We start from the raw sequence: 10575 nt of genomic DNA, 5'->3' as shown, positions 1-10575 counted from the left end.
ATACAACATTCTTCTAGAATAGTACTTAGTGGCTTCTAACATTGATGGAGAGTAGACTGAAGACAAGCAAAAGGAATCTATACAAGTAGTTAAGTTCCAGATGCTGCTGCTGCTGCTGAATATAGTTATGGCTGCTAATTTAAATTAATGGAGAACAGGTCAATTAGTAGCTACGGAAACTTTGAAATCCTAGTGCTAGGAGGTAACATTCAGGGAGGGCTTTAGCCTCAATGCCAATTCTGATCAAAGGGGGCAACACTAAAAAGACCACGTGTTCTAAAAGGACTGTGTTCTGTAACGCAACACTATTGCCAGCAGTTCCTATATTGACCTACCTTCATGTATTTTTGTGTGTTGGAAGCTACCCTTAGCCCACAAGGGGAAAGGGAGCCCTATCAATGAAATAACGAAACAAGGCCTACTAGTTCTTGGGAATAATAGGAATGAGTTATGTCAAGATAGTACAGTTGACCTTTGATCACTGCCAAGGCATGAGGTTGGCACCACTGCACCAAGTGGCAGGAAATTACTACTACAAACCCCTCCTTCAGGTTTTCAGCTCCACATACCAGTCCCAGGACTGGAACACTTTGCATTCTGAATGACAACAAAGAAAGATCTGCTTTGATCGAAACCACGTTTGTACTGTGCAACAGAGAGATGCCAGCGTAGCTGTGCACATGCGGTCTGAGAAACACACTTGCTGGTGGAGCGACGCTCAAGACCTGAGAAATGACTGAAGCCGGTTAGAAATGTTAGCTAAAGATTTTTTTTTATTCTATACAATTGTGAAATACATATTCATCCTTTTGGCATTACAGATCCTCTGTCAATCTTTCCAGAAACTACACAGCTGGGATTGTAGAAACAAGTTCAGAACCTTGGCTGATTTTTAAAACCAAAACGGGAGGAGATGGGGCGGGGGGGGGGGGGGGGGGGGGGTAAGAGGAAAAGCAGGAGAGTTACTTTCAATGAATATGTAAGGACAGCAAGAAATCCTGATCTGGTATCTATAAGAACAAAGCACAAATGTCCCTTCCCCTCCATTGATAAAGACAACCGAGAAAGATGTACAGGTGGGTTAAGCCAATGAAATCACACACTTGGTTTAAGTGTGACTGAGGTTCTTCTATACACAAATAGGATTTACTAGTGGAATTAGGTACAAGATGGAAAAGATGCATTCTAGCCTCCTTCCAATCCCCAGATTTTGAAAACTTGTTAATGAGGGAGGGCAAATCCGTGCTGTGTCTTCAACAGCACAGCCGCCGCTTTGATATCCTCTGGAAACGCAAGTAAGCATGAGGAGGGTAGGCGGCGATATGGTTGCTCTCCGGGCCAGGGCAGGGGGCCTGTAGTTTATTCAGAATGGGGAGAGAACCAACTCTTTCCCCCACAAAAGAGAAAAACATATTTGAATGATAAAAGCAGAAAGATGCAAAGGCCTCTGTTGTTTTTGGAACGATCTCTAGCCTCCTACGAACTTCGGGATGCGTCCTTTTCTCATGATTTGGAGTGGCTCCCATTTCTGGACACACACACTGGCACTGCCAGCTTGTAGGGCAGGGCAAAGGCCCGTGCAAATGACCACGCCCTTCCATCAACCCAGTGCCAGGTTGCTCCCGTTCCACAAAGCTAACATTTTTGTCTGGACCCTTGCTACCCTCCAAACACTCACTTCATTCCTACAGGAATTAAGATGTACCTGGGGCCACTGCTTACATCCTGGGTGCCCCAATACAAGAAAGGGAAGAATACTCATCTTAGGCTGCCTCCCTTTCTTGCCCCTGAAAGGCACTTGTGCTTCTGTATCCAACACGGACCAATTCCTTAAAATTTTGTCATCGGGATATCTGTGTTCCAGTCAAACCTTTTTTTCCTACTGCAATTTATGGTTTCTTGCCCAAACAAGGAACTAGCCCCTCCCCGGCCTCCAAATAAGTTAAATTATCTATCCTGAGAGTGTGGGGGGAAAAAGCTGTAAAATGCCTTAGAAGCAGTGGGAAAAAAAAAGCTAAGTCGTATACAGCCTACAAAAAAAAAAATCCAGAAAAAAATATAAAAAACAGAGCCCAATTACTTAGAATTGTGACTAGCAAAGACACCTTGAAGGGGGGGAAAATGGACAGTTACTGAAGCCACGCTTGCTTTTAAAAAAATCTGATTAAAGGTGTCGAAATCTTCCACCATGATGCGCCGCACCATTGCACGGACCCTGTCATCACACCAACTACTTTGATCAACTTTGAACAGCAGACGAGTTTCTTACAAGCTCACAGTATCGACAAGGCTAAAGGGCCTCTGTAAGTAGCCTTTAGCTTGCCGGGCGAAGGCGGTTGTGCTCCCCTGGACAACGGATCTTTCGCCTAGAGAAAAGGGCCCGGATTGCTTCGAGGAGGAGGATATTCAGTGTACATGGAATGTATGGATGAGGTCCAGCACATGCAGGGGTTTATATTGGGAACAGATGACGAGCAGGGGCAGGACAGCGTTTTTCTCATATCAAGCTGGAGCGGACGAAGGGGTGGAGCTTGGAAATAAAAAAGAGAAGTCAAAAGCCCCACAGAAGATGGAAGCAAACGTCTGCACTGGATCGCCTGGTCTCTGTACACCTCATAACACGAACCACTTACGGGCTTTCGCCAGACACTCTCACTTGCACCTTGATCGGGACAGAATTTTAGTTTAGGTCACAGAGATTCGTCTATATTACAGATTTATTAGTCACTTCAGTTCAACGTAGACTCTGTCCGCACTGAGGCAATTAGAAGTGTCAGATCTACCTTAGGGGTTTCAGTGGGCTGCTTAGAGCACTACAGCTGCAACTGGAACGGGAAGGTCTGGGAGGCTGACCGCCAGCTGGGCCTGCTGCTCGGCCCTCACGTTGACTTCTGGCGGTAGTGAAGGGTCAAGTCGCCGCCGCTCTTCCATATGAAGTGCTTGACGGTTCGAAGGTCCATGTTTGGATCCAAAACCTGCGGCAGAACGTTAAAAAGTAGGCTTATAACAGGAGGAGGCACACGAGCAAGTTGTAATTCCCCCACAATTTAAGACACCCTATCTAAGAAGGGGTTCCAAACTTGATGTTCATCTGTGTGCGCTTCCCACAAACATCCACATGTTCCCCCCTGCCCTTTATTTTTATTTATTTATTTATTTATCAATCAAATTTATAGACCGCCTCACCCCCAAAGGGATCGAGGCGGCTCACAACATGGCTGTTCTCCAAGACAGCAAACCAACACAACATAAAACTTAGATCCATTAAAACTTAAGCAGCAATTATTAACATTAAATAAGTTAAAACAACAAAAGTTGTTTAAAAACAGGTGCCCAATCTAAAGGCCAAAAAAAGGGGAGGGAGTGGGCAGGGCCCAGGATGGAGTCAGGGTCCAGCCAAGATGGAAAATGGCAGCCTCAATGTCAATGGGGGGCGATAGGACCGCAGCCGGCCCCTTCAAAGGCCTGGTAGAATAGCTCCGTCTTGCAGGCCCTGCAGAACTTTAGCATCGATTTTCCAACAGCTGACAAAGGTTGTGTGTCCTCTTTTATGTGTGTCTATCCAATGTGTGTATTTTATGTGTGTCTATCCAATGAACAAGGGAAGGTCAAAAGGAACTAGTTCTTTACAGAGACTGATTAAAATGCGGAATTCACTGCCAGAGGATGTGGTGTTGGCTGCAGGCATGGACAGATTTAAAAGGGACTAGACCAATTCATGAAGGCTAGGTCTATCGCTGGCTTCTAAGCCTGGTGAATAAAGAAGAGTGGCGTTTTATGGCCCACACTTCGGAGAGCACTGTGACTGGCCTAAGGTTACCTGGCAAAACTTGTGGAGTGGGGAATCAAACCCAGTTCTCCAGGTTGCACTCTAGCACGCATATGGAGGAGGAATCAAACCCAGTTCGCCAGATTAGAGTCTAGCACTCATATGGAGGGGCAAGGAATCAACCCGAGTTCTCCAGAAAAAGCGTGACGGGGTGTGGAGCGTACCTGGTCCTGACACAAGAGTTCAATCTTCTCTTCGGCTAAAACCGCAATGTCCTCTTCTTTCTCTTGTTCCCCGGCTTTTTCGTTGTTGGAAGAACTGGTGGTCTGCGATTCATTGTCCAGGTTGATTATTTTTTCGTAGACGTGCTCCATCACCTTCCTGACTTGCAACATGTCACTGGCCGACAGTCGATCCCTGCGGAAAGGAAGCAACGGGAAGTTGAGACGCTGAGGGACTTGGACAGTCTTGCCTCATCTGTTCATGAGCCTTGAAGCCAAGAGGAGTTGTTGTGTTGTTGTTTTTAAAGGAGGTGTGTGGGCAGAGTTAAAAAAATAGGTGTACACTTACTTCTTTAAAGTTTTTGCCCCGGAGGATGAGTGAGGTTGGAGGTAGAAGGGAATCTTATTGAATTTTGGCATATTTTTCTACAAGGAAAGTAAAAATAAAAACAAAGCCAAAGAGATAGTCAAAACTTGAAGAGGAGGAGTTTGAATGTATACCTCACTTTCCTCAACTGTATGGAGTCTCAAAGCAGCTTACAAACTCCTTCCCTTCAAACCCTCCCTCCCACCCCAAGTCTTCCCATTCCACCCTTCCACACGCCAAATCTCACCTTCCGACACTCCCACCATCCCAAGCCTCACCCCTCAACCCTCTTGCTACCCCAAGCCACTAAGTTCCATCCTCCCCCACCCCGAGCCTCACCTTGTTGCCCTTCCCCATGCCAAGCAACTCTTTCCTCTCCACCCTCCAACTACCCCAACCCACACCTGTCCAACGTCTCCCACCCCTAAGCCACAGACTCAGAACCAGGTAGGGGGCAAGCGTCGTGTCAGGAGCTGGGGGTGGCCCTGCTACAGCCCCAGTAAAGCCCACCGGAAGGGGAGATGCTTCCTCTTCCACCCTTTGCTAGGACTCATTGCATCCCTCCCGCAATTGGCTTTGCCACTAGTAGTTTGTAAGAGGAAATACTATTTCAACAAGCAGGCATGGCCAACGAAGAACAGTGCTTTGAGTTATCCGTTCAGTGAGTGAAAATCTTCTGGTGATCCCTGGCCCAAGAAATGTCCAACTAGCCTTGACCAGGATCAGGGTTTTCTCAGCCCTGGCTCTAACCTGGTGGAACGCTCTATCTAGTGAGGCCAGGTCCTTGTAGGACAGTGATGGCGAACCTTTTTGAGACCGAGTGCCCAAACTGTAACCCAAAACCCACTTATTTATCGCCAAGTGCCAACATGGCAATTTAACCTGAATACTGAGGTTTTAGTTTAGAAAAATGGTTGGCTCTGAGGCATGTGTTACTCAGGAGTAAGCTTGGTGGTAGTCGTTGGCTTGGCTTTGAAGCAACCATGCAACTCTTCGAATGGGTGAATCACGACCCTAGGAGGGTTTACTCAGAAGCAAGCCCCATTGCCAGCAACTGAGCTTACTCCCAGGTAAAGGATCGCACTTTATTTCTTTGCATGAAAATCAGTGGGGTTTAACAGTGCTTAACAGGGTTACCTATACTGCTTCCCTAAAATTAGGTTTAATGCTAATAATCGAGCCCAGCAGCCCAGGCCAGCCTAGATGTGTGTGTGGGGGGGGGGGGCAATCCCCCCCCCACAACAAACTCTGTTTGCGCGTGCCCACAGAGAGGACTCTGAGTGCCACCTCTGGCACCCGTGCCATAGGTTCGCCATCACTGTTGTAGGATCTTACAGAGTTCTTCAGGGCCTGAAAGACAGAGCAGTTCCACCAGGAATATGGTGGATGCAGCTACAGTTTACCATTCTGGCTTCACCCATCATTCCATTCACTGTCTGGTCCACCCTCTTACCCCTTAGCAATTGGCTGCATAACACAATCTGAATTCTACTGGAAAGCTGAATTATTATTGTTCTTTATTGGGAAAGTTGTTCCTCTAATTTATTGTGAAATGGGATTTGAATTGTTAGCAGCTGCCTTGAATAAAGTATTTCAAATACCTTGGGTGCTGTGTGGTTTCCGGGCTGTATGGCCGTGTTCTAGCAGCATTCTCTCCTGACGTTTCGCCTGCATCTGTGGCTGGCATCTTCAGAGGATCCTCTGAAGATGCAATACAGGCTCTGAAACATGCAAAAAATCAGGAGGAAAATGCACTACTAGCTTCTCCCATACAGTGAAACCACACAGCACCCAAGTGATTCTGGCCGTGAAAGCCTTCGACAATACATATTTCAAATACCCTTTAGCATTAAAGGTCTCCAATCCACACACAAAACCCCCCAGAAAAGATCTTTAGACTTTCTTGTTTTTCCAAGTACAGTGGGACACTTACATCCACAGTGATGTCAATTACCCATTGTGGCACGGTTTCATTAAGGAGCATGGATTCTGTTTCACCTCCGGAGTCCCGACATAATAACCTGAGTGGAAAGGAATTGTTTCTGTGAGTGGTCCAGCCAAAGACTGAAGGAAAAGTCTCTGTTCATTACTGCACTCACAAAAACGTGGAATTAAAATATGCAAACAAGAAAAATGAGATAAGAAACAGTGAGGCATCACATTCTGCCAGCCTTAGAGGCTAATGCATTTAAGACATCTTAGAATGTATTTTGTATTTCCATCCAGCACTGTGGTTCTGGCAGTACTCTCAGAAACAGCTGAAACAAAGACATAAATCAAAGAGTTGGAAGGGTCCAAGAGAGGCCATCTAGTCCAACCCCCTTCTCAATGACGGATCAGCCTAAAGCATTCCTGACAAGTGTACAGCTGCTGCTTGAAGAATGCCAGAGAGGCGGAGTTCACCACCTCACCAGGCAGCCGATTCCACTGCTGAGCGACCTTTACTATACATTCTCTTCCCAATACCCAGCCAGTACCTTTCACCCATAATTTAAACCCACTATTGCATCCAATCTTCTGCTGCCCTCCATTAAGTGACACGTCCACACTCTTAAAATACATGTGGGTCGATTCCACACTTGCGTTATCGACCTAAGTTCGAGCTGCGTTCGACCTAAGTGCTCCGCACAACCACTGGGATCAACGTGGTTTTGTACCAGCTTCGCCCTGTGTAACGGTCAAATTTCCGACTCCAGTTGGGAACAACTACTTTTTCAGGGAACCACGCTCGAACTCAGCTCGATTCCAGTAAAGTGTGGAATCTCTGGTGCCAGGAGTCCCCCATTCCGCCAATCACAGCTGAGTGTTTCGGGCATGCGTACAGCTGGCCAATCAAAAAACACCACCTTCGTCCCTCCATTCCTGTGGCAGTTTTTTTTATAACGTGTGTGGGGATAGACGGAACATGGCCGTAGAACAGTAGCCAATCAGAATGGAGCGGCGAAGAGGCACAGGATGATTCCACCCTCCGAGCTGGGATCAAGCTGGTTGCAGTGGGGAACAACAATGGCTTCGACCTAGGTTAGTACCCTTCTCAGGGAACTGGGTCGAACCTATTTTACTCATGTGTGGAATCACCCGTAGTCCAAAAGCTAGCCCAAGGCGACTGACCATCTTAGCAGCAACATGGAGTGGATACCAAGTTAAAGAATGAACACAAAATGAGTCTTTGCCGTGGACTTCCCTTATTTCTCATGGGTAGAAGTTTAAGCAAGAACGGGTGAAATGGGTTTAGAATCAGGAGGACCCCCCCCCCATTGACTCCAGCTTCCTAGTGTTTATGAAACTTGACACTGTTAACATGCCCATAAGGATACTATTTGAAGTTAAAACATGGGTTGGGGGCACACATCCTCACAGGGCAAAGGAACAGTTCAGGGGACTGCAGACATCAGCATGTATTTCACCGCTCCATCAGTGAGCTTATTACTAGTATTAAGGGGAGGTGAGCATCCTTCTGGCCCCTCCCACTACATAGTCAGAGAGGGGAAGCTGCAGGGCCTTTCTGACGTACAAAGACCTAAAAGCATTTAGTGCGGTTTGTAGCAAAAGATAAAGCAGAAAACACTTTACCCCAAAAGCTGTAAAAGGCCCACTTTCCTACCAGGAAGGGTTAATCTGTGCGGCAGTGGAATCATTCCTCATCTCCTGGTAGAGACCCAGGAGCTGCTATGCTCTTAGCTGCCTTTCTTTGGCGGATGAGAAGAGTGACTTTGAGATGCCAGCCACAGTCTTCAAGAAGTCTCTTAAAGGAGCGGCTGTGCAGTTCAAGAAAGCATTCCGCTCGGCCCCTTCACAGGCTATACCAGCGACTGGAGTGCACCATTTGACTTGCGTGTTTAAAGGCTATCGTGAAACTGCCTTTGAGTGTGCTACGTCTTCTGTGTACATTCCATCAGTAATCGCTGAATGAGCCCTGTTATATTCCTTCACTGCAGATTAGGGAGGTAAAGCTAGGAGACTAAGGCCCTCAGTGGAGTTCTTCACAGAACCAACACTGACACCAAGAATCTCCCGCATTCACAGTTCAGACTTGCAGCAGTTACAAAAGACACAAATGCCTTGATGCTTAATATCTATAAAGGCCACTGCCTTGCTTAACAAGGTCTCAACCGAACCCTAGGTTCCCTCTGGCATTCCTTTCCGGGGACTGCCGTACCTGAACAAAGTGCGCCCTCCAGCTTCACCAAAGATAACAGGGGTGTGGGGTGGCACTTGGAAGTATCCATTCCCTTTCTGCACTCTGTTCTCCTGCTCGCCGTTCACTGGTTGGATTTTTTGAAAAGAGGAAAATAAAACACCGCATTAAGACCTTACATTATGGGCATCCAGTGGTCTAATTCAAACACATCCGTTCTGTTTTCAGCAAAGCGAGTGGCTTTAATTCCGTTTACGTGGATAATATCAAATCGTTTTATCCCTCTGTCATGCACCTAGCCCAGAGGTGGGATCCAGCAGGTTCTCACAGGTTCCCGAGAGTAGGTTACTAATTATTTGTGTGTGCCGAGAGGGGGTTACTAATTGGTGATTTTGCTACGTGATTTTTGCCTTAGTTTCCCCCCTTTTCTCAGCAGTAGCGCGCAGAACTTGAAGCAGTCTAGCAGGAGGTGCACCGGCGTGCGTGGCAGCCTGCGCCTGCGTGCATTCGTTTCCTGCCCAAGGACTGGCGCAGCGGCTGCGTCCTTGCCACAGCCCCGCCTAGGAATGCCCTGCCCCTGGAATGCCCAGCCACACCCCCGTCGTGCCCCGCCCAGCCCCACTGGCGCTATGCCACAGTTTGAATCCCACCACCACGGGAACCTGTTACTAAAATTTTTGGATCCCACCACTGACCTAGCCATTGAAGCTTTGGAGGACCAGGAATTGATCAAAGGGGATTACAAATACCAAAGCTTAATGCACAAGTGGAAAGGATTGGCCAACGTTGCTGATGTTCCCACAGTGTACTGAATAGAGCTCACCGTGGTTCATTTCGTTTTCTTCTTCATCCATCGGATTGATGTGTGTTCTGGGCCAATATTCCAAGAGCGCCTGCAGCAAAAGCCCTCCCAGGTTCACTGCATTTTATAACACAGAGAGAAGAGAAGAGCGGGAAAAAGGATGCTTACGTTTTGTCAGGGATGGCGCCTGCTCTTTCCTAGCGTCAGACAAAGGCAGGGAACAAGGTGCTAGGAATGACACCTGGCGGGGCAGTGCTGTGTCCTTCAATGTAACAGAACCTGTGATATGTTTGATCTGTTTCTATACGTTTACATGTGTAGATAACTAGGGCAACCCTGCTTGGCACCCCGGGGGAGAAGGAAGCACTGGAGCCCTCTGGGGCAGTCTAGCAGGAGGCTATCTCTGACCCGGCCTTGGGCCGCTTAGATTCAAAACAAATTCTTTCACCCCTTTGGGAAAATGGGAGGGGGGAGGAAATCAGGGGAACGCAAAGGGGGATAGATGTAACTGTGGAAGCCAGGGTTCAATAGAACTGGTTTCCTAAAGCTGGGTACTTGATGCCAACTCAATAAACACTACTGATCCTGGATCCAGAGTCCGTTTATTGACTACGGGTCCAAGACCTGACATGTTGGCACGTTGAAATTATTTTATTTTATTCAGGACGCCACTAACGTCAGTCAGAGATGTGGATCCAAGGAAAGAAGAAGAAAAGTTTGGATTTATATTCCCCCATTCTCTCCTGCAGGAGACTCAAAGGGGCTTACAATCTCCTTGCCCATCCCCCCTCACAACAAACACCCTGTGAGGTAGGTGGGGCTGAGAGAGCTCCGAGAAGCTGTGACTAGCCCAAGGTCACCCAGCTGGCGTGTGTGGGAGTGTACAGGCTAATCTGAATTCCCCAGATAAGCCTCCACAGCTCAGGTGGCAGAGCTGGGAATCAAACCCAGTTCCTCCAGATTAGATACACAAGCTCTTAACCTCCTACGCCACTGCTGCTAACAGTTAACCTCCTTCTCTTGTAATAGCAAACATCTTTTGAAACTGGCAAGTCTTTCAAAAGCAGATTTGTGATATGATATTGGAGGGAGGGAGGTGCATCGCCCAAAGGAAAAAGAAAGCCGGCACCAGATGATAGTTAAGTTTCATTGGTAGTCTTCCTTTTTCACTGGGGCTCAATCAAGGCAGATTGCAGTGGGAGATGAACTTCAACTGAGAATTGTCACCTCAAGCACACGAAAGAATTGGTAAAGGAGCAGCACGTAACATCTCCACCT

The 10575-nt window shown here is 47.4% G+C and overlaps 1 protein-coding gene across 2 annotated transcripts in view; it reads right to left on the bottom strand.

Annotated features, from left to right (window-relative positions):
- Positions 1-755: 755 nt before the first annotated feature.
- Positions 756-10575, bottom strand: part of WDR48 (WD repeat domain 48) — a 30055-nt gene continuing 20235 nt past the window's right edge. For both annotated transcript variants that reach the window (XM_048511325.1, XM_048511326.1), the window contains exons 14-19: positions 9319-9414; positions 8517-8622; positions 6291-6378; positions 4340-4416; positions 3994-4186; positions 756-2975 (exon numbers count right to left, since the gene is read on the bottom strand). In XM_048511325.1, the coding sequence (XP_048367282.1) occupies positions 2880-2975; positions 3994-4186; positions 4340-4416; positions 6291-6378; positions 8517-8622; positions 9319-9414 (656 nt within the window). In that variant the 3' untranslated portion in view covers positions 756-2879. The remainder of the gene's footprint in view (positions 2976-3993; positions 4187-4339; positions 4417-6290; positions 6379-8516; positions 8623-9318; positions 9415-10575) is intronic.

This window comes from Sphaerodactylus townsendi, linkage group LG11 (genome assembly GCF_021028975.2).
Source record: "Sphaerodactylus townsendi isolate TG3544 linkage group LG11, MPM_Stown_v2.3, whole genome shotgun sequence".
Taxonomy (NCBI): Eukaryota; Metazoa; Chordata; class Lepidosauria; order Squamata; family Sphaerodactylidae; genus Sphaerodactylus; species Sphaerodactylus townsendi.
This window is presented reverse-complemented; position numbering and strand designations above follow the sequence as displayed.